This window comes from Cololabis saira, chromosome 14 (genome assembly GCF_033807715.1).
Source record: "Cololabis saira isolate AMF1-May2022 chromosome 14, fColSai1.1, whole genome shotgun sequence".
NCBI lineage: Eukaryota > Metazoa > Chordata > Actinopteri > Beloniformes > Belonidae > Cololabis > Cololabis saira.
In genome coordinates this window covers 30,888,650-30,913,599 of record NC_084600.1, presented here as the reverse complement: position 1 = coordinate 30,913,599, position 24,950 = coordinate 30,888,650, and the positions used below count along the sequence as shown (strand labels likewise).

The window sequence follows — 24,950 nt, the reverse complement described above, 5'->3', positions numbered from 1 at the left end:
ATGTTGAAAGAGCCATATTGGACCAAAAACACAAAAAACGAATATGTCTGGAGCCGCAAAAAATGAAAGCCTTAGAATGAAGACAAATGGTGAAAGGAGAAATGTCGAAAAAAAGTCAAAATGTGGAGAAAAAAGTCAAAATTTAGAGAAAAAAGTCAAAATGTTGAGATTAATGTTGAAGTACAATCTCGAGAAAAAAGTTCAAATGTTGAGAAAAAAGTGGAAATGTCGAAAGGAAAGGAAAAAGGAAGAAAAAAAAGTGGAAAAAAGGAAAGAAAGAAGAAAAAAAACAAGAAAAGAAAGAAAAAAAGAAAAAAAAGAGAAAAAAAGAGAAAAGAAAGAGAAAGAAAGAGAAAAAAAGGAAGAAAAAAAGAAGCAAAAAAGAAGAAAAAGGGGAAAAAAAGGAAAAAAAGGGGAAACATTTTTGAAAAAACTCCAGGAGCCACTAGGGCGGCGCTAAAGAGCCGCATGCGGCTCTAGAGCCCCGGGTTGCTGACCCCTGGTCTAAACCAACAAACGTGGAGAAGAAGAGGGAAAATCCCGTGGTCGGCGCGAAGAAGTTTGGGAGCCTGTCGATCCACCCTCAGCAGTAGAATTTGGACTAATTGTCCAAATTCCGTCTCCAGCAGGACGTTTGTCTTCGAGGCCAGACTTCATTTATTGAAAGATTAAAATTCAAATATTTTAGATTTGTCTTTTTTAAGTTCTCAGGCAAGTTCCTCCCCTGGAGGACTTTCATGTCCTCTCAGTTACTACTCGTGTCCCAACCATGACCCCTCCGCCCCCGTGCTTCACACCGGGTCTCTGGTGTTTGGTTTCCTCTAGTCTAGACTATGGTTCTGGACATCAAGACCAAACATCTCCACTGTGGTCTCATCCGTCCAGAGGACATTGGGCTGTTGGTTTGGTTGTTTTCTCCTGGAACCGGCCCGGTCCAGTCTTCTTCCTCTTCTGTGACAGACTTTAAACTCTAACATGATCCTTGAAGCCTTAAGAATATCTTTAATTTCTACAAAACATTAAAATTACAACAGATGACACAATTAACAAAGCTGCAGAACACGGTAGGCAGTATGAGTCTGGAATCATGTTATTGGGATTAAAAGCTTTCTTGTGATCTTAAGTCCTCCATTGGGGTACTTCTCTGTAGCCGTCGTAAATAGGATAACGTTACTTATACTATAAGACCTTAATCATAGTCAGTAGAGAAGCTTGGTACCTTCAGCGCTCAGCATGAGACCTTAATCTTTAATGTTAGAGTTTCCTCCGGGTCCGTTGTGTGGACGACCTGGTGGTCACATGACCTCCCAGACATGGATGTAGATCAAACATCACTTTGATATAGAAGAAAAAAGAAACCCTTGAATATGCTTCCTGTACCAGACTGTAAAGATGTTTATTTCTGAATGTGGAAGTTAACGGGGCGTTAGTGCAGCGTTGGGTCCCCTAGTGGCCAGTGAAGGAACTGCTAGGGTTGCCACCTTTCAGAAATAGAAATAAGGGACACCCGATTTCAGCAGCGCAGGAGCCAAAAAAAGCCCCAAAATTTCTAAACTGCATAAAAAAGTGTTTATTTTAAATGAAAAAACAAAATGCTTTGATTTAAAGTTTAAAGTGCTTTAATAGCATTGAACTTGCATGACTGTACAGACAACCAACCATACTAGTAACTGAAATATCCTCCTATTCTATGTATGTCCACATCAGCCAAGATGTATAATATAGCCTACAGGTGAAGAATATGGTGTAAAAGTTGATTTATTTCAATAATTCAACTAGCAAATAGTGTAAAAGTCAATTTATTTCAATAATTCAACTAGCAAATAGTGTAAAAGTTAATTTATTTCAATAATTCAACTAGAATACTGTGTAAAAGTTCATTTATTTCAATAATTCAACTAGAATACTGTGTAAAAGTTCATTTATTTCAATAATTCAACTAGAATACTGTGTAAAAGTTAATTTATTTCAATAATTCAACTATAATATACAGAGCGCAGCAGGTCCTGTTGTCCTGCCACAAAGATTTTGCTGGCCTTAATGTTTCCTGTGTTTTTATTTTGTTCAGTATTGGTAAATTGAGTGTTGATGTGTGTGTGACAGACGTGTGTATGGGGCGTTAATGAAAATTAAACACAACATTTTTTTCTCAAATAAAGGACAATTCCGTATTTTACCGGACGGGTGGCAACCCTAGGAACTGCAGCTTTCCTTACTTCTGTCGGCTTCAGTCTGGAAGTAGGAACGTTGGCGTTTGGACCTTCCCCCCCTCTTTCTGACTTCTGAGGACGTCGATTTGCCCCCTTCGAGGAGTTTTCAGGCCGAGCTGCAGTTTCTTAGTGAAAACTGACGATGGAAATGGACAATGGTGATGATGTCAGAGGTGAACCGTGCGGTGCCGGCGCTGGCACCTGACGCTCGTCCTGTCTGACTTTGTGTTATTTTAACACCAGACCGGAGTTTAAACTGAAACGTCTCATTTTTTTTTCTCACGTTTTAGCACATTATTCCCAGAAGTGAGGGGAGCCGAGTGGAGGCGGGGAACCGGCGTGGATGTGTTAGTAATGTAATCAGAGAAGGCTGCAGCCTGCGGGCGATTAAACGCCGCCATGACCACATCTTGAATCTCTACATTTGGGAACAATCGGCCACCTGAGTCCCCGAGACTCCTTTAAGCTAACGTGCTATTGTTTGAGCCCCAGCCCCTCCCCCGGTCTGAGCCGAGGTGTGCCGCAGTGATTCATTAGGTCATTAAGGCGTCTTGTGGCCATGGCAACAATCTTTCTAAAGAAGGGTCGCTGGTAACATGACAGCCTCCTCCGGGGCACAATCAGCCCCCCCCCAAAAAAAAAACACCCAGAGGTCCTGTAACCCATTTAGGCCCCCTGGCTTACAAACGCAACCAATCTGAACACACACACACACACACACACACACACACACACACACACACACACACACACACACACACCTCCTCCACCTGTAATCTAATCAGGTGTGCTGGTTCCAGCGGCCCCCACTCCAACGCTAACAGGCTGTAAGTTCAGAGTCTCCGCGAGGCCTCGGCCGCCAGAATCACATTAAACGATGAAAAAAAGCTAAATACACATGAAGACGACTCGCTTTGCTAACACAAAGAAAATCATGTTTGCTTTTCCCATAATGGATATTTATAGCAGGATCCAGGGAAAGTACCTTAAATAACTTGAGATAATTAAATCTGCTTGAGTCACGGGTTGCAAGACGTCGTCCCAGAAGTCTGCGGGTTTGTTCAGACGCAGCTTTGAAAACCTCCGTCGTGCTTTCATGGTTTTATTTAGATAATAAAGCTTTTCTTCTGGAAACTCTTCCAGCCAAACCGTCCTGGTTCAGTCGTATTATAGTTCTGCTTATTTTTTGCAGGACCTTCCTTTTTTAATAAGTTTGGTGATGTAGAAGTGACATAAAAACAAGTCAAACTGACGTCAGCTTCCTTCGTACCTGTGTTCATGAGCGCCGTCCTTCCTCTGCTGGAGCTGCTCAGCTAGGGTTGCCACCTTTCAGAAATAGAAATAAGGGACGCCCTGATTTCAGCAGCGCAGGAGCCAAAAAAAAAGCCCCAAAACTTCTAAACTGAATAAAAATGTGTTTATTTTATATGAAAAAACTAAATGCTTTGATTTAAAGTTTAAAGTGCTTTAATAGCATTGAACTTGCATGACTGTACAGACAGACAACCATACTAGCAACTGAAATATCCTCCTATGCTATGTATGTCCACATCAGCCAAGATGTATAATATTGCCTACAGGTGGAGAATATGGTGTAAAAGTTAATTTATTTCAATAATTCAACTAGAATATGGTGTAAAAGTTAATTTATTTCAATAATTCAACTAGAATATGGTGTAAAAGTTAATTTATTTCAATAATTCAACTAGAATATGGTGTAAAAGTTAATTTATTTCAATAATTCAACTAGAATATGGTGTAAAAGTTAACTTATTTCAATTATTCAACTAGAATATGGTGTAAAAGTTAATTTATTTCAATAATTCAACTAGAATATGGTGTAAAAGTTAATTTATTTCAATAATTCAACTAGAATATGGTGTAAAAGTTAATTTATTTCAATAATTCAACTAGAATATGGTGTAAAAGTTAATTTATTTCAATAATTCAACTAGAATATGGTGTAAAAGTTAATTTATTTCAATAATTCAACTAGAATATGGTGTAAAAGTTAATTTATTTCAATAATTCAACTAGAATATGGTGTAAAAGTTAATTTATTTCAATAATTCAACTAGAATATGGTGTAAAAGTTCATTTATTTCAATAATTCAACTAGAATATGGGGTAAAGGTTCATTTATTTCAATAATTCAACTAGAATATGGTGTAAAAGTTAATGAAAATACGGTACAAATCGTGTCCCGTATTAGTTCAATACGGGACGCAACATTTTTTTCTCAAATAAAGGACAATTCCGTATTTTACGGGACGGGTGGCAACCCTATGCTCAGCCCACCGTCTCTGGGGCGTCGTCTGGCGCTCCTGTGGAGAGACGCTTCGCCTCCGGTCCATTTAGAGGAGCTGCCAGCGCCAGAGCCACCTCAGGACCACAACCATGCTTTTACTCCTCCCATCTTTTATTTGTTTAGCAAAAGAAACAAAAAACAATCATGTTGCCAATACTAATACTTCTGCTGCCATAGGATTGATCAGGGTAGGATGTCAATCATCACCGCTGATTATCACCAGGACTTATTTATTTTATTGTGAAGGCCCCCAGAACAAGGACACATCTCATGAAGGAAAAGTTGATCAAGTTTAAATTCCTTTCATATGGGAGGAGCCAGGATGCTCGTCGGCGAAGGAGACAAGGAGGAAAGAAACCAACAAAAATTCCAGCCACAATCTGCCTGTTAAATTGTTTAAATGCTTTAAAGAAAAGCAGCTTAATTTCTTCAGTTAGTCCAGTCTTTATTCGAGGAGATAACACTGTGGATGCATTTGGATTCATGTATTCAAATGTATTTAAATTAGATGGTAAATGTGAGCAGCTCGGACTTCTGTGGGTTTTTTCCCCGGCTCGTCCACATAAATATACAACTACGATCCTAAGTACCTGGTTTAGATCTTTAGCTGGTAACTTTATATTCTTTAATACAGACGACATCATCTGAGAAACCCCTGTGACTCACTGGACTCCTGCGATTAAATCGTATTTTGAAGTAGAGAAGAAAGTCGTCGTTTAGCAGCACGCGTCCGGACATCAAGCCCCTGTGGTTTCGTAGAAATGTTCTTTGAGCGACTCGATTTCGTCAACTCTGTTGGACGTAGACGGTCTCAGATGTGAGAGGTGGTCAGCCCGCCATCATCATCATCCCGCCGCCGTCGTGCCCGGCAGTGGGTTTGAGGAGTTTCCACCAGAACACGCCAAGACCAGATGACTTTCATGAAGTCTTTAGGGTCAAAAAGGTAAATGCAATAAAAATAAACTAGTGTTGTACCATCTGGTAAAAAACAGGAAGTGAGGACAGATCTGCTATGATGATGTCGGCCGTTTGTTGCTGCAAGATTAATCCTCTCAACACTTTAAAGCCGTGCGCCGCATCACAACGCCGGCTATGTTTTGACAGAGGATTTTCTGGATCATCACTCACCCGATGTCCTTCCTCTTCGGTTAAGTGCACCACCCCTCCACCCCCGCCCTCTACCACCACCCCCGCTCTACACCGACTGTTGGAGAAACAGGGTGCGGGCAGGCATGTGAGACACTCGCGACAGATGGTAGGACCAGCCACTTCTCCTCACCTGTCATGGAAGAGGAGCTTCAGCAGGACAGCCGAACATGCCAGAGGTTCCTACCATCAGACCCCCCCATGACGAGCCATGTGCTCCCATAACTCAACTTTGACTCCATGTTTTGCCAGCAGAACTTAGGGAGGGGGGGGGGGCGGCTGCATCTGCTTAAAAAGAACAAGCCTCTCGTGACTTGGTTACTCAAGTTTGAAGGGCCCTTAGACCAAGACAGCACTAAGGGCCAGTCCCAATACTCCCCCTAGCCCTACTTTTCAGCCCTACCCCTACATTTTTCGTGTTCCTGTGAGGGTAGTGGTGTCCCAATTCCTCTTTGCATGTAGGGGTAGTGTGCATAACGAGGGGTAGGGGGTATCAATCTAGGCCTTCAGAGCGAGGGTTTTCAGATGCTGACTCGCCGACCTAGGGCCAGAAAAATTTCCCAGAATGCTTTTCGTCGTCATTTGCAGACTGAATCAAAAAAAAAAAAAACATGGCGGACATTTCTTATTTTTTAGTGAATAAAATCAATATTTTGAGTTAGTTTCTGCATAAAAATGCGTTTTGATTACATTTCTAGCGAGAAATATATATTTTACTTTCATAATATTCACTCAGTGAATGTACATAATCACTCGCTTGCCTGTTGTTGCCAAGATGATTTATGGTTCCGCGTTACACCAACGCAGAGCCTACGGCGTACGGTGCGCGTCGCTGCGTAACCTACGCTCTAGGCTCTGCGTTGATTTAACGCGGAACCATAAATCAGCTCCCGAGCCGGCGGCTCTAGATATCCCCCGAAAACATCGGAGCAAATTTCTTAACAGGCGTTATTTGGATAAACTGAGCCCAGGTTGGGGATCTTAACGGTTACTTTTACGCCTGAAAAAATATTAAAACTTAATAAAGCGGCTTATTAACAGCGCTACAGCGGAAATTAAAACAGCTTTTAGCTCTCAGCTTCCTGAGGAAGTTTGGAGGTTGATGTGAGATGGCGCCGCCTATGGCTGCTGTGTTGGTTCTGTGTACTGCGCTCTGTTTGTTTTGTGTTTGTGTTGTACCTGTCACCTGCCTTACCTCTTACACTAAAGAGGAGCTCTCGCTCATCGGGTGTTCAACCCCATCGGACATTTTTCCCACTTTACTCACCCGCTCATAGACGGATTACCGCATGGGCAAAGTGGGCATGTGCCCAGGGCCCTGGAGCCAATGGGGGCCCTCGGCTTTCAAACATTTTTTTTTTTTTTATGTGTAAATTAATAATAAAAATAAATAATAAATACATTTACAAGCTCATAGGGCCCCGTTTTGTGTGATACGTTCATATATAATCGTAAATTGTAGGCTATAATTACGATAAAATGTGCATTGTGCGGCCAGTGTAGACTTTCTTACTTTACAACTGTCCTGAACGCATCAGGGCTGTGAGCCGTTAAATCGACGCAGAGCCTCCGCCGTAGGGTACGCGGCGACGCGCACCGTACGTGCGCATCGCCCCGTATCCTACGCCGAAGGCGCCGCGTTGGTGAAACGCGGAACCATAAATCAGCCTTAACAGTTACAGCCAATTTGCCGACTCGGCAAATTTGCGGCCATTTAGGAGATGAGCGCTAAACTTTAAAAGAGGACTAAGCATGTACAAAGTTTTATGGAAGAGTCAACTACCATTGGTGAGTCAGTGGAACCTTCATAAATAATTTAATTTACCAGAATGTTGTGGTAACTTTGACCACCTGCCTATTTGAATGAGCTTTGTGTTGTTGTCAACTAGACCGCCGAGTCTATTCTCTGTTATAGAGCTCAGAAATGATGTTATAGACCGCTGTGTCTATATCTATCTAAATAGATTGTGTAATGTTTTTTTTTCTTTTTGTATTTAAGCTGTATCAAAGATGGAACTGAGTCAGTCCGTGACTATCTGAGTATTCAGCTCCATGTGATTGACAGCTATCAGGCCTCTGTGTGTGTGTGTGTGTGTGTGTGTGTGTGTGTGTGTGTGTGTGTGTGTGTGTGTGTGTGTGTGTGTGTGTGTGTGTGTGTGTGTGTGTGTGTGTGTGTGTGTGTGTGTGTGTGTGTGTGTGTGTGTGTGCGTGCGTTCGTTCTTCTGAACAAGTTTGTGACTTTACTCTGCTTTCTGCAGCATAGGCCTATAGGCTTGGCTCAATAAAAGTGAGAATAAATGTTGTTTGATGGGCAGGATGAGGTGTTGTTGAACGTTAAAATGACTATCATAAGGGCCCATGGAGAATGCTCCGCCCCCTCTGTACTGAGACCCGCGCTCTGCCACTCCGCCATCCACAATCACATGGTGTGATTGTGGATTCTCTGCGCCATTGTGTGACCAAACTGAGTGATTGGGGAGGGCATGCACCGTGCACGTAGGATATTATTGTAGGTAGGGGCCCATAGCGAGTTTGTGTCCAGGGCCCGTGGTCATGATAATCCGTCCTTGCACCCGCTCCACGGATCTCCTGGATATTCTGGTGAAGGGAACCGCGTTTTTCGCCAGGATTGTGCGGTGGACTAGGCGGCAACGGGGGAAGCGAGGCGGCTGCCTGGTTCGCCTCCGCCGGCGGGGATTGCGGCCTCCGCTTCCTGGAATATTCCTTGGGAACGTGAACTCTCTTCCCAATAAAATGGATGAACTCCGGTGGCTGGTTGCCAGGAGCAGTGACTTCCGATCCACGGCCGTTTTTGCTTTTGTGGAGACCCATCTGACGCCATCGATCCCTGAAGGGGCTGTGGAGCTGGAAGGCTTTTCCGCGCTCCGCGCCGACAGGGATTTCGAAGCGGTGGGCAAGACGCGTGGCGGCGGTCTGATGTTGTTTGTAAACAACCGCTGGTGTTCAGACGTGACAGTGCTTCTCCAACACTGTTCTATGGACATTGAATCCCTCTTCATCCTCTGTCGCCCATTCTACTCCCCCCGTGAGTTCACCTCGTTCATACTCGCGTGTGTTTACATTCCACCGGATGCTGACGTCACCGCAGCGGTAGACACACTGACAGAACAGCTGACGAGTATTGAACGCAGCCACCCGGACAGTTTTGCTGTAGTTTTGGGAGACTTTAACCAGGCTCATCTCAGCCGGGCTCTCCCCAAATACAGGCAGCAAATTACATGCCCAACTCGGGGTGTGAACATTCTTGACCACTGCTATTGCACCATTCGCCAGGCTTACCACTCTGTCCCCCGTGCCGCACTGGGCAACAGTGACCACCATCTCATCCACCTGATCCCTCGCTACAGGCAGAGATTAAAACTCTCAAAACCTGTAGTGCGGCATTTCAGAGTGTGGTCCAGTGAGGCATGTGAGAGTTTCCGTGCCTGGCTGGAGAGGGCAGGCTGTGACCAGGAGTTTGTCCAGTGGGCGGGGCCTGAGGCTGGGAACAACTTGGATGAACGACGTATGTGACGTATGTGCAAACGTAACTATGCAGTCGCTTACGTACCCGAACGTAAACCACGCAGTGACGTAGCAAGTGGTGTCCCAATCCCTAGGGAAGATTACAAGGGCCCTACGCCTGTGGCTTCATTTTTAGGGCTAGTGGTAGTGGGTGAGGGCTAGTGGTAGAAAGTAGGGGGTGTATTGGGATTGGCCCAACGTGTCTACAGCGATGAAAGGTAACAGCTGTCAATCAAAAGACCACATCCCCTAATTATGCATAAATGTGCAGCTTCACCTAAATAAGGATATACATCAGTGTGTCTCTCCAGCTCAGTGGAGATGGACTCACTTCTGGAGTCGGCCTGTAGTGGTCAGTCGGAGAAATGCAGTTTTCTTCAGCACCGGGTTTGTGTCAGACCAGGAGCTCAGCTCCTCAGTCCAGGAAGTTGATAACTTCAGTACCTGGTTCACATCGGACCAGCAAGACCCATGTAGCAGCTAGCTAGAGGGGGAGGAGTCGGCTACTTGACCCCACCCCCTCCTCTCCGGGGTGTTAAATCTTTGTACTGCCCACTTTTGAGGAGCAGCAAAGGAGGTAAAGATGGGAAATCTGGATGATTCTACTCTTATCTGGGTCTGTGATGTCACAGAATGCCAGAAACCTGTACGACATAGTTATGGACTGACGGCGTAAAACCAAGCAAATACAACTGAGGTCTGTTTTTGATGTCGTAGTCACTCCAAATACCTTGATGTATGGTCTCGAGCACAAAGGAAAATAAAAAAATCTCTGAATCTTAAATCTTACAACTCAGAGTTGTGAGTTTGCAGCAAACAGCTTTTTGTCTTCGGTCTGACTGACACGCGCAGCATTAAAGACAGAAACGGGCTCGCAGCGGCTGAGATATTGCAGTAAAACTCTATATTTGTCTTTTTAATCCTTGGTCTGCAGACATGAAGGGGGGGTGCACAAATCACACTAGCCCTTGGATGTGAAGCCTGTTTTAGAAGGGAGAGAAAAGAAAGGCAGAAAGTTGTGTGAAAGAGTCTTTGAAGTGGTCAGAAATCCCAAACCTCATCTGAAATTCCTCTTTTCCTCTATAATGCAGCCGGGGAGCAGAGAGAACCGGTTCCCTCCTGATAAATCTCTCCTGCTCCACTTTAGAGCAACTGCGCTTGGTCTTTTTTATTCTTCTTTACCCTCACCTTCTTCTCACTTCTCTTCCACTCATCCCTGGAGCGACGTGGGGCCTGTCAGATGATCAGACGTCGCTTATTGATGATCAGGTAAACGCAGATCTAGAACATAACACAATGCCGAGAGGGAAAGACATCAGCAATGTACTTAGAGATCACATGAAGGTCTCCAAATGTCCAAATAATTTGGAGTTTACTGATTATTCACAAGTGGAAGACAATTACGATGGCTCTCACTCTTCTCTCTCACTCGTCGACGTCCCTGCAGATTTATCCAACAGTTCCAACAGTTGGAATAACACATACATCACCTTTTCTCACAAAACAAATGCAAATAAAAAGAGGAATGTTTCTAAGAATGCGTCACGATCTGGGGTTGCTCTGCATCTACAGGACCTGGACGCCTCAAGATTGAATATTTACAATAAAAAGGGCAAATGAAAATGATTGCAAATCCATTAGTAAACCTGATAATTACGAGAGTTTACGTAGGTTTTTCTCGCCGCTGTAGCTCCATATGCACAGAGAAGAGTAAAGATCATGGATCTGGGCATTTACCTGATATCTGATCAACCTAGATATTCAATATTAATGTCCAATCAGTCCATTTCTGATGCTAATATCACATAGTGCATGTTCTCTTATCAGAACTTATGTGATATAGACATGTGATCTAATGTATTTTATATATATATATATATATATATATATATATATATATATATATATATATATATATATATATATATATATATATATATATATATATATATATATATATATATATATATATATATATATATACACATACATACATACATACATACATACATACATACATACATACATACATACATACATACATACATACATACATACATACATACATACATACATACATACATACATACATACATACATACATACATACATACATACATACATACATACATATAAAAGAATAACAGATAGAGCTGAGATCTGCCCTGCAGTCAAATTCATACAAAAAATGATAAATGAATTAAACAGAACAACAAAAAAAAAACATTTCTCTGCCCATCTGAGGGTCTTTAAATACTGCAGGAAGACTTTTTTCTTATTATTTTTACCTGACGGAGGTAAGCTGATCCTCGTCGGGGGTGACTAGGGCACGGTTTACGCCGAGGGCGAGAGAGCCGGTGGAGAGCGAAGCTGCAAACGCGTGGGCCGAGGGCCTGAAAAGGCGCTTTTAGGAGAAGCCCAGCTCGTTTAATCTCGTGAGTGAGAGCTGGATGGATTTCTTGTGCGGGACGCCTCCCTGCAGAGAACTTGGCCCACTTCCAAAGCAAATACCCCCGATATGAGGTTCAGGGTACACTCCTGCACATGAGCAGCTGCTGCTGTCCTTTCTTTCATCCCGAGGAGTATTTTAGGTTTATTTTGACTCGACAAAGGCTGATGAGGCGTGATTCATATCAGAGCCGCCCTCATGTATACCATCAGGGAGCAGGGTTCGTCTGTCGGGCCGGCCGGATGAGTTACAACCACAGACGCTGGTGGAGCTGCAGGTTCAGGAAATGATTCAAAGGATTAGAAACATCAGCTGGAGCCGCTGCCGTGAAAAATAAAAACTGGATGAAACAGAAAAATGTTTAGATCTTGTCGTTTTTGTTTCCTGATTTAGGAAAAGTTTAATCACTCTGGACTGTATCAGGACCTGGACCTGGACCTGGACCTGGACCTGGACCTGGACCTGGACTCTGCAGAAGCCACGATGGTGAAAGACCGGACCGGTTCAGGACCTGGACTCCTCTCACGCCGGGTAAGACGGTATAAGGCTAGGGTTGCCACCTTTCAGAAATAGAAATAAGGGACGCCCTGATTTCAGCAGCGCAGGAGCCAAAAAAAAGCCCCAAAACTTCTAAACTGAATAAAAATGTGTTTATTTTATATGAAAAAACAAAATGCTTTGATTTAAAGTTTAAAGTGCTTTAATAGCATTGGATTCAGCCCAGATGTAATATAGCCTACAGGTGAAGAATATGGTGTAAAAGTTAACTTATTTCAATAATTCAATTAGAATATGGTGTAAAAGTTAACTTATTTCAATAATTCAACTAGAATATGGTGTAAAAGTTAATTTATTTCAATAATTCAACTAGAATATGGTGTAAAAGTTAATTTATTTCAATAATTCAACTAGAATATGGTGTAAAAGTTAATTTATTTCAATAATTCAACTAGAATATGGTGTAAAAGTTAACTTATTTCAATAATTCAACTAGAATATGGTGTAAAAGTTAACTTATTTCAATAATTCAACTAGAATATGGTGTAAAATTTAATTTATTTCAATAATTCAACTAGAATATGGTGTAAAAGTTAATTTATTTCAATAATTCAACTAGAATATGGTGTAAAAGTTAATGAAAATACGGTACAAATCGTGTCCCGTATTAGTTCAATACGGGATGCAACATTTTTTTCTCAAATAAAGGACAATTCCGTATTTTACGGGACGGGTGGCAACCCTATATAAGGTAGCCGTGAGAGCGCTGGTTGGGGCACCAGAGTGGATTATGGATACAAACTTACACGGATCCTACCAACACGACTCTACAAGGCTGCTTGTCCCCTGCGGGACACTGTGAAGGAAACATTAATAGATGCTTTAGGACAAAGACGTTTCCTGGACTGTTTCGGGGTCTCTGCTCAATGAACTGGACGTGTCTGAAGAGAGAAGTGACCCGGTTCACGACCCCATCCTGACTGACGGGGACACGAAGAAGAAAAGTTCCTACTGGACAAAACTGATCACGACTGTATTTGTGTGTACTTCTGTTTACAGTGAAACGTTATAAAACCTGTGTCTGGTGGAGGCCTCCTGCTCGCTTCCCTGACGCCCCGGTCTGACCTCACCACTCATTGCAATACATAAATTACTAATTTTAATTCTAATAATTATTCTTGGCATTATCATGATGTATTGTTTCATAGTTTATTATTATATTAAGTTATGAAATCTCATGGGATATTTAACTATAGTATTATTATATCGTTATATATAATAGTATGGTGATATAATTTGGTTATATGTTATAATATATTATAATATTTATATTATATTAGGATATTACTATATTATTATTCTACATTGTATAGTGCTACACCACTCTATATGATAATTATTTATTTGTTTTACTCATTTACTTTCGAATTAATATTGTCAATTTATGTATCTACTTTCATCACCTTATCTACACACACACACACACACACACACACACACACACACACACACACACACACACACACACACACACACACAAACTGATGTCGTCTTCTGTTGTTGTTTGTACTGTATGTTAATAAAGAAAATAAAAAATAAAAAAATAAAAAATGAACTTTTTCACTACTATAAAAAAAATAATAATAATAAATTAAAAAAAATAAAACCTGTGTCTCATCAATCCCTGGATGTGTTTTGGCTCCGCCCCGGATGCATCCGTTGGGACCTGAGACAGGAAAATACCCCAGAATGCATTTTGCACAAGTCAAAGTTATAGAAGAGAAAAATACATTTACAACTTTATTTTTATTTAAAGGTTTTTTTGGGCTCTAGTGGCCCTTTATTGGAGATGCAGATTGGAAAGGGGTAGAGAGAAAGAATGGGGAAGACACGCAGCAAAGGTGCGCCGGCTGTATTCGAACCCGCGACCGCTGCAGGAGGAGGACTGTAGCCTCAATATATGGCCCGCTGCTTAACCCACTGCGCCACCGAGCGGCCTTACAACTTTATTTTTGTTCAACAGAATATAGTTTCAAGATGTTTTCAGGCCAGAATATAATTATTATAACTTATCTAAAATTAAAAGGATGGAGAAAACATCTACTTTCCTTCCGTTTTCTTTTCAGTTCCATCAAACCTTATTTATAACAACACAAATGAGCTCGCCTCTTTTTACGCTCCAAGATGTTTTGCATGGATTCGTCTGAACCGACCTCACCTGGGAGAACAAAGGAGGAACATCCTGTAGGAAGTAAATCAATAACTCAGGAAGGGATTCAGCACATTCCTGATGTGGATGGTTTCAAATGCATCAATCAAAGCTGCTTTTGCTTCATCACCTTAATTTGGGCCATTTTTCTCTTCAGCGGATGACAACCCCACTTCATCTAATGCACGTAGCAGCGCCGCACTTCTGCTCTGGATGTACAGTCTGGAGGAGATTTACAACCAGAAGTGTCACAGCATTCGCAGCGCTTTTAATTTGTAGCCCACGGACCTGCCGGGTCGTCACAGCTCCTCCGATGCGTGCGGACCCTGCGGTTTGCCTGGTAAAAGCAGCTTTGAGAAAGCTTGAGGTTTCCGTCTCGGTGTCAGGACCGGTGTTGTGTCCACAGATGTACCCCTCACCCGTGATGAGGGCCAGACAGCCGGGTGACGAACTCCAGGGAGTCTTTCTGCGGCAGCTGTTATCCAAGGTGACCCCGCGGTCACTGATAAAAACACCAGGAACCGGCTCGGGTTACTGGAAAGCATCCAGTGTGTCTAACCTTACCCCAGAAAACTGCAGCTTATCAGTCTTATTTATGCGTTTGTGATGCATTTCATCCAGAAGAATATGAACTAGGTTAACATTACTGAGAGAAAATGTGTAGGCGCCGTGGAAATATGTGGAAAATGACGTGTAAATGTAAAAGTTAGTACAGTATGTCCTCTTTTAATTTGATTTGTTTTGTTGTGTAAAATAAAATACATTTATTTTATATTTAGTTCATAGGCATATACAACCTTGGATAAAAAGTACGAATTTTTATCATTCAGCAAATATGAAACCAAAGAGTAAAATAAGGTGGGCAGTACTAGGTACCCACTTGCAGTGTTGCCAACTCCTCAGTAAGGAAAGTCGCTATTGGCGTCCCAAAAGTCGCTAGAAGTCGCTAAATGACGTCATCGCCTAATTTGCATAATTGGCAATTTGCATATAACTGTAATGGACGCTGCAGAAGAGAGGAATAACGTCTTGGGAGAGACAAAATTGAGTAAAAAAACACTCTAAACACCCTAAGTATGTAAATTGGCCCTAATTCAGGTTCATTGTTTTTTACAGGTTCCTCGGCCTCCACACACACACACGCTGTCTCTGCGTCAATTTAACGCGGAACCATAAATCAGGCTTTACCCATTCATTTATGTGCGCTCGGCGCAGAGCGGAGCTCTGCGGCGGACGAGAGGACGTCTGCCGCAGGGTTTGCGCTGGAACATTGTCTCCAAAACACCGGATAAGTCTCCAATAACACCAGAAAAAGTCGCTAGATTTGTCGCTAGTCGCTATTTTGAGAAAAAGTCGCTATAGGGGTCTGAAAAGTCGCTAAATCTAGCGACAAAGTCGCTAAGTTGGCAACACTGCCCACTTGCTGCTTCCACAGGATTTAAGAGAGTACGATGCAGCCAGGAGCTGCTGATCATCTGATAATCAGCAGCCTTGATAACAGTTTTCTGGTCTGGAGCATTCAGGTACGTGTTAACACAACACCAAGAGGGAAAGACATCAGCTGTGATGGTTGGGGCTCGTTTGGACACCTTGCAGTCATTGCGTGGACAAAGAACTCCACCGTTACACCTCTAGAGACAGATATGGGGACATCTGTCCGACGCATAAAGCTAGGATGAAACTGGATCATGTGACACGACAACAACGCCAAACACAAATGGGCTGGTCCAACTCCAGACCTGAACCTGATGCTGAGAAGTGGACTTCAACAGCGTTTCCATGTCTAGATAAACCTAATGCATTATGCTAGGAAGGTAAAAACCAGGAGTGACCTCCCAGAGACCATCTGAACTAAAGTCATGACCACATCGTTTAAACAAGTGTTAATGAGGAGCCGCAAATTCCCACCTCGACGTCACTTTCACTTTCGGGGACCAAGTCATTCGCACTTGGCTGCAGCTCGGTTTTCGTTTACTTGTGACCGACTGTAGCACGTTAAAATCTTAACTTTGAGTAACCGGGGCAGACATGTGCTTTTAAACAACCTTCAAAGTGACCAAGATCCAAATTGGATGTGTTTTTCTTTGACCATTTACAGGTTTCACCAGTTTTCATCAACATCTTTCACCATTAATGTCATGTGTTGGGACTTTTACCGCCTGTTCGGCCAGGGGAAGGGAAGATGTTGAGTTTTCTTCCACTCAGCTTCATTTTTGTTCAATGAATAATGGCACGGTGAACATTTGATTGACTAGTACAGTTTTGAACATGACTGGACATGTTTGAGTGCTTCTTCAAGAGGAAGGAGGCTCAGTACTACTCAGTGCTACTCATTGCTACCCAGTACTACTCAGTACTACTCAGTGCTAGCCAGTACTACTCAGTACTACTCAGTACTACTGTTGTACATGACAGTGTCGGTGTTTTCAGTTTTTCACCTGTGAATGAGAAGGCCTTTTTATGATCTTGTTCTGATTCACTGACCTGAAACAGAAAACATTTCTGGATTTTCCCCGAGCAGATCAGGTTTTACTCCTCAAGTGAGCTGACAGAGGCACTGATCAATACTGAAATTGGTGTGATAAAAGGGCTGCAAAATGAAATCTTTCTGACACGTCAGCTAAACGTTAGTGCTGACCGTGTCGAACAAACCCGACCCCAGGCGCGCCTGAGGCCGGAGCGTGCAGACAACACACAGACTATTTTAATACTGAAATTATATTAAATACTGGACAGGAACACTGTTTTCAGCTGGTGTCATAATCTGCTGTTACAGAGTTTTAACAGCATTACAAATTATAGGTGATTGATCTTTAAAATGTGGCGAGTAAATACTTAGACGGGTCTTTATTCACCTTGGAAACTGAAATGGTTAATCTGGTCCAGGAAACACTGGTGATGAAGGATTTTACAAGAAAATGACACGAATCGCTAAAATCTTTGGCACGTTGACCAGAGATGAGCATGACTGCCTAAACCTAACCTCACCAGACATGATCATAGTTTCCTCCTTGATACGAAGAACGAGCCTGATTCCTCTGGGTTCAGCTTGGACTTTCAGAGGGACAGTAACACAGACGCAGGAGAAACTGCCTCTGGACGCCATTAGACAGACATACAACCGCCCACGGAAACGAGTGACAAAGCCAACCGCTGTCACTCTGGCTATGTCAGACAGAATGTGTGAATATGGAGCTCAAGTGAACTCCAGTATAGACCGGAACCATGTGACCTCTCCCAAGGTTAGGGTTAAGCCTGAATTATGGTTCTGCGTTACACCAACGCAGAGCACACGCCGCTGCCATGATGCTGTCGTGAAACCTCCTGACTTCTCCATCACTCCATTTCGCCGCGGTGCAATACCCCCCCCCCACTTATCGGTCACAGTGAATCAAAGAGATAAGGAAAACTATTGTGCAAAAACCAAAACAAAAAAAAATCACACATACACGAAGAAAAGAGCGCTGAAAGTTCACGACTGCTTCAGGAACCGGAACTGGAAATGCGTTGCTACCAAGCGAACCAATCACAGCCCTCTCGGTCTGCGTTGGTCTACGACCTCTCGACGCGTAGTTACAATTTGTGGGAGGTGCTTGTCAGGCACGGCGTGGCGTGCGGCGTGGGGTGCGCGACGAGGCTTGGCGTCGATTTGTTGCAGAACCATAATCCAGCCTTTAGGGTGATGCGCCAGCGAAACGGGCTCCGTGGGCTGTGAGTCACGTGGTTCTCTTCGAAGGTCCATCTCAGATCACCTCCTCTACAGTCGCCAAGTTCGTTGATAGTAGTGTTTAGCAACCATACAAATCCAAATGACGCACGTCAGAACATCCAGTATTGATGGAAACGTTTGGAACAGACAAATGTACAAAAGTAGAGCACAAATTACGCTTTAATTGTCTAGTGAGCTGGAAGAAATTTGATTGGTTATTTATTGTACGATCAAGATAAGCTACTTTAGCGCAATGCTGCTGGATGAGTGTACTGTTGCGGGCGAAACTGACCAACCTTCGTATAGTGGCGTTGCGTTTACACTTGGGTGGTGCTTCCGACACGCCTCCATAAACCAATCAAATTTCTTCCTGTATGATGTCATTGGCTAGCCCAGTTTGATTAGCTGATGCTGGCGTTGAAACATCGGAAGTTAAAATCTCCCTCTGCAACACAAAGGACCCACAATTCAGAGGCAATTGTTGGCTAAGCTAAGGACGCTTTCAGCGCGTAGCTGTGAGCTTCCTTAGCTTAGGCCACGTTTACACGTAGCCGGGTATTTACAAAAACGGATATTTTCCCCTCTACGTTTTCAAAAATATCCTCGTTTACACGGACTCGCATGAAAACGCTGTTAACGTCATGCCAGCCAATCAGAATCCTGGAAAAACATCAACAAATGACACGTGTAACTTCCAGTTAAGGCTGATTTATGGTCCCGTGTTAAATCGACGCAGAGCCTACGGCGTAGGGTACGCGGCGACGCACACCGTACGACGCGCATCGCCGCGTACCCTACGCCGTAGGCTCTGCGTCGATTTAACGCGGGACCATAATTCAGGCTTTACTTCCAAGACGGAACGAGAGTCTGAGAGAATTTAAAACAGGTAAAATAAAATAAAATATTGACGGTGGCCAAACAAATTGTAAACACAGGTCGCACACATGACGCTGGTGAGTTTCTGGTGCATAATGTGACGTTCTGAAGCTTAAATCTCCGTTTTCCTCCGTTTTCCTCCGTTTTCTCTGTTTAGACGCAAACGTGAAAACTGAGTTTTTGAAAATCTCCACTTTGGCCGGAGTTTTCAGAAATGATCGTTTTTGGGGGCTTTGACCTCCGTTTTCGTGTAAACGAACGGCCAAAACGCATGAAAACGCCTCAGTTTTTGCCCCGTGTAAACGGGGCCTTAGTGGTCATCAGAGAAAATGCATTTTTGCCATCTGTCAGGCTTTCTATCAGGCTTATTGCATTATTAGTTTTGCTGATGCAAATGTGAAGCCTGGCAATCGTAGATACGCGTTATCGGCGCCATCATAAGGCCTTTCCCCCCCAAAATGTCTTTTACCTGTCAGACTCTAAACTTGAACTTAATTTATTCATAAATCAGGCTCTCAGCAATATTAGAGGGGATTATTTAGTAAACTGCATTTTGACAACAAACCCTGTGATTCGGGCTCAAAGGTGTGGAAGTGTGATAAGCCGGGTTTATTTAATCTTCACCTGCAGGACTTTCGGCCAGAATTGGAGGCTTCACTGTGTGAGTTCCTTGCAGAAAAGCAGGAACACAAATAAAGCCCCTCGACGGGAGGAGGACCCCGCCATGCTGAAACTTTAATTGAGCCCCCTCCTCCCCCATCTTCCTCCTCCTCCTCCTCCTCTCCTCCTCTCCTCCGGGCTCCGGGACAACTTCTCGTCGACACGCCACTTGTGTTCAGTTTGTGTCGGGCTGGATACGACGAGCAGCGAGGACATGGCTTTCCCACTCAGAGCTTTTCTGCCGCTTTTCCTCCATTTCTGCCTGCTGAGTCGCTCCGGTGAGTCGGACCGGGGGAAACTAGTTCCAGTGCGCGAGCGTTCAACTTGAATGAAAACCGTGTTTTTATGTTATTAATTCCTTCATTTATTATTTTTAAATCACTCTCCTTGATGCTTTGACATTTTTCCAAGGTGTTATTGGGTAAACTCCAACGTGGTACAAAGCAAATGTCTGTTTTGGGTCAAATTTGCATTTTTAAGTTCATTTTGTCATCTTTTTATTCGCTTTCCCCCTCCTCGCTTTGGTGGTGATTTTTTGAGTCTTTATTTACATTTAGTTTATTAAGTCCCTCCTAACTTCGGTTAACTTAACGCGTGTTTAACTTGCATTTCGTCAGAAAATATGTATTCTTCTGACTCATTGTGAAATAGTAAAAGGTGTCATTAATTACTGCGTAATTGAAGCTGTTAATTAACCGTCCAACGCAGGGGCTGCACAGACATTTTAAGGGGCGGGGGCTCTAACCCCCCCAAAAAAGGAACTTAAATCCCATTTCAGAAGTCAAATTCGTGGAAAAGCTCCTGTTCATTGCATTCATAAAATTACATCTCACACTCCACAGTAAGACACTATAGTGGTGGATGTGCAATCAGCTCTCCTGAGTCCTGCAGCAGACGGATGCTGGTTTGTGTCATGAGCATGCGCCGACTGTAAACAAACAAAACATGAAAGCAAATAGCTTTGTAGAAGCTTTTATATGTTTAAAGTGGTTTCAAAGAAAAGCAACAAAATAGAAGAATGTGATCATGGTCATTGTTAGGGAGAAGAAGCTCATTTGGGATGCCAGTTTTGCAAAAAGAGCTTGAAGTAAGTAGTTGTAATACAAGCAATATTTGCAATAACTCGCAGTCCACAAGTCCACCACTTTTTCAGAGTCCCATAAAGATCACATGTAATTATTTAAATTCATTTTAATTCGCTAGTGAGTAGATAGAGTTCTAGGATATCTGGAAAATGGGTAAATTATATCAGGCCGTCTTTAATTGCGAGATCAGTGTGGCGGTCGTTGTCCAACCACTCACATTGCACAACGTGGGACGCCAATTTGGACGAACAATTTCACGACATCGATCGTTTTTTCTGCAACAGCCCAAATGTGCAGGAGCCTGAAAGTGCTCAGTCGCAGCCAGAAGTGACAGTCCGCTGGCTGTTTGGATGGCCTATGAAAAGTCCAGGCCCCTAATTGTAATTGTGTTGCATTATGGATGTGAAATCTAACCATGCAGATAAAAACAGTTTTTGTGAACCAGACTGTAAACGTGTTTCGTTCTACTATAAAGTTTTCACATGGAGGTCAGTGGGGGTCGTCTCATTGGAGACAGCCTCTAGTGGCCATTAGGGAAACTGCATCCTTTCTTACGTCCACCTTGGCTTTAACCCAGAAGTTGGCGCCTGTTCCCAGTCCATCAAAGTTAATCAGATCTTGCTTCTTAAGCTGAATGCTGCCAGTTAGCCAATCGATGAAACTGTAAAAGACAGATAACTTTATCACCACCACTACTCTGGGTCTTTCAGGCAAATGTGACGGCCTCAGGCAGATTTAACTAAAGCTATTCAAAGTATTTTTAGTGCGCTTATGAAGTGTAGCTTTCGGGGTTATTCCCACTGGAAAATAACTTTTTTCTCAATATTTTAAACAGACTTGTGTAGACTTGAGAAGGCAACGTATCCCAGAATGCATTTCACATTAATAAGCAGAAGAACCAGTGGAGGAGAAAGGACTAAAAGGCAAAGTTTGAACATAGTATTTGTGAAACAATACAGTTTTAAGCTGTTTTCGTGCAAAAATATAGTTCTTACAGGTTCTTATTATTTTTTTCTTTCTTATAAAGCATTATTATATGGTTATCTGACATTAGAGATTCTCATTAGAATTTTTCTCGCTATTCCAGTATCGACACCCAGTCTTTGCATATCAGCTGATACCAATGAAGCTCTAGTTTTTGTTTTGGACACCAGTGCAGATATACATTAACATGCAGTACCTTCAGTGACCACTAGAGGCCAAAATAAAAATACTTGCAGCCACATCTCCAGACGTAGACTTCACATGCATGGTCACCTCATCAGCACACTGTGGGTGAACTTGAAGAGCATAATAATACTTCTTTTTGTTGGCTGTTAATTGCATGAACAGACCACAAGGACCAGCTTGTGCTAACAGGCTTTTGAGACGTCGCTACAGCTGAGCACAAACATGCATTTGGGTATTTTTAAGGGCTTGTGACCTTGTGCACCGGTGATTGGGTAAGTTATTAAAGCTTTAATAAGCCTGCCGTGAACATCTACGACCACAGTTTCCTCCATTATGTGAACCACGCCGCAGGAAGATTAGAAGTCTGTGTTCACAGGTAAAGAAGAAGAAAAAAAAGTGTATTGTGGCCATTTTTGTGGTCTTTCATCAGTTGAACCAAATAGCGGAGCAGTGTGACAGAAGCTGCTTTTTCTCTCAGAGCTGTGACAGTGTGTGTTTGTGGGAACCAGCCAGAGTTTACCTTTAGATTGTGGATATTTTTGCAGAGACAAGCCTCATTTCCTGCAGGAACTGTTAAGGTTTGGCGTTGTCTGCAGATTCCTTTGGTTACGGCTCCAACTAACAATTTTCATTCTCAACTGGTCCACGGATTACTTCCCCGTTGAATCCATAAAAAGTTATAGTAGTGAAATGTATTCATCAGAGTTTCCTACATTGGTCCAAGGTTATGGATGCCGATGTGCTGTTTGTCTGAGTCCAGCTTCTTGGCATGGAAAGTATTCAGTTTGCAATAATTTAATTCTTATTAACCAACTCCTCATCATGTCATGTCTCAACTCCGAACTTAGTTTTTGACCGATCAAGGTTACGTACATGTAATACTGATAAACAGTGAAAATACTCTTTGTTTAACCAACTAGTTCATTTACAGAAAAATAACCGCCTCCTTTGTTAATTAAGTAACGATTTAAGAACTCTCGATTCAGAATATTCACAGATTTAGTTTGTTTTTGTGATAACTGTTTTGGGTTGAGCCCACTTTAGTTCATGTAGCCGCTAGGGATGGGCGGTATGGACTAAAAAATGTATCACGATAATATCTGGCATTTATCCCGATAACGATAAAAATGACGATAAAAAAATACCAATTCAACTCCACCTTTTTAACTATAAATCTATCTCGCTCTCAGATCCACCATGTTTGTTACACAAAAACGTCATCAACGGGAATTTATCCTTCTTTCTTTCTTTCTTTCTTTCTTTCTTTCTTTCTTTCTTTCTTTCTTTCTTTCTTTCTTTCTTTCTTTCTTTCTTTCTTTCTTTCTTTCTTTCTTTCTTTCTTTCTTTCTGGCTCATTTCTTTTTCTTTCTTTCTTTCTTTCTTTCTTTCTTTCTTTCTTTCTTTCTTTCTTTCTTTCTTTCTTTCTTTCTTTCTTTCTTTCTTTCTTTCTTTCTTTCTTTCTTTCTTTCTTTCTTTCTTTCTTTCTTTCTTCCTTCCTTCCTTCCTTCCTTCCTTCCTTCCTTCCTTCCTTCCTTCCTTCCTTCCTTCCTTCCTTCCTTCACGTACGTTGTGCGTGGATTTAACGCAGAACCATAAATCAGCTTTACACAAAAACGTCATCAATGGGAATTTATCGTTTTTACCGTGAGATGACAAATTCTTATCATGAGGAATTTTTTTGACGGTATATCGTGAACGGTAAAATATCGCCCATTCCTAGTAGCCGCTGGTCGACCAAGCACAGCGGTCTAGCCTACCGAGCCAACGGGTCGCTCAACCAAAACACCCAGATGCTTCAAGAGGGAAAGGTTAATGAGCTAGAGGCGAATCGAGGCGAGGTCATTTGTAAAGCACATTATATTGACAAAGGTAACTCAGACTGCTTTACAAAGAGATTGAGAAGAAAGAAAGATGGAAAAGAAGACAAGAATGAGTTTAATTTTAACTTTAAAGGTGGACATAAGCAGTTGTGCTGGTGTCCTCTGGGTAGTCCTGGCTGACTAGGTGTAGGTACCTGCTCCAGGCTGCGTTGGTGAGCGTCACGACCAAACCCTCCCAGGCCAACCTAAAACCAGTCACAGTGGTCTCTTCGTACATTTAACAGCACACCGAGCTATATTATCTCTAACATCAGTTACTATGCTCAGTTAGGTCTTTATTCACAACTCAGAATTTAAAGCGATGACAGCTTGCCATTAAACTTAGCTGTCAATCAAAAGACCACACCTCTAATTATGTTTACATGTGTAGCTGTATATAATTCAACCTGGTGTGGTACCCACTAGGGATGGGCGGTATGGACTAAAAAATGTATCACGATAATTTCTGGCATTTATCCCGATAACGATAAAAATGACGATAAAAGAAATACCAATTCAACTCCATCTTTTTAACTATAAATCTATTTCGCTCTTTCTGGCTCATTTCTTTCTTTCTTTCTTTCTTTCTTTCTTTCTTTCTTTCTTTCTTTCTTTCTTTCTTTCTTTCTTTCTTTCTTTCTTTCTTTCTTTCTTTCTTTCTTTCTTTCTTTGCCTCATTTCTTTCTTTCTTTCTTTCTTTCTTTCTTTCTTTCTTTCTGGCTCATTTCTTTCTTTCTTTCTTTCTTTATTTCTTTCTTTTTGCCTAATTTCTTTCTTTCTCTCTTTCTTTCTTTCTTTCTTTCTGGCTCATTTCTTTCTTTCTTTCTTTCTTTCTTTCTTTCTTTCTTTCTTTCTTTCTTTCTTTCTTTCTTTCTTTCTTTCTTTCTTTCTTTCTTTCTTTCTTTCTTTCTTTCTTTCTTTTTGCCTCATTTCTTTCTTTCTTTCTTTCTTTCTTTCTTTCTTTCTTTCTTTCTTTCTTTCTTTCTGGCTCATTTCTTTCTTTCTTTCTTTCTTTCTTTCTTTCTTTTTGCCTAATTTCTTTCTTTCTCTCTTTCTTTCTTTCTTTCTTTCTTTCTGGCTCATTTCTTTCTTTCTTTCTTTCTTTCTTTCTTTCTTTCTTTCTTTCTTTCTTTCTTTTTGCCTCATTTCTTTCTTTCTTTCTTTTTGCCTAATTTCTTTCTTTCTTTCTTTCTTTCTTTCTTTCTTTCTTTCTTTCTTTCTTTCTTTCTTTCTTTCTTTCTTTCTT

The 24,950-nt window shown here is 42.1% G+C and overlaps 1 protein-coding gene across 2 annotated transcripts in view; it reads left to right on the top strand.

Annotated features, from left to right (window-relative positions):
• The first annotated feature begins 19,741 nt into the window (after nucleotides 1-19,741).
• mcama (melanoma cell adhesion molecule a) overlaps nucleotides 19,742-24,950 on the top strand; it is an 83,836-nt gene continuing 78,627 nt past the window's right edge. For both annotated transcript variants that reach the window (XM_061740380.1, XM_061740379.1), the window contains exon 1: nucleotides 19,742-19,868. In XM_061740380.1, coding sequence (XP_061596364.1) covers nucleotides 19,805-19,868 — 64 coding nt within the window. In that variant the 5' untranslated portion in view covers nucleotides 19,742-19,804. The remainder of the gene's footprint in view (nucleotides 19,869-24,950) is intronic.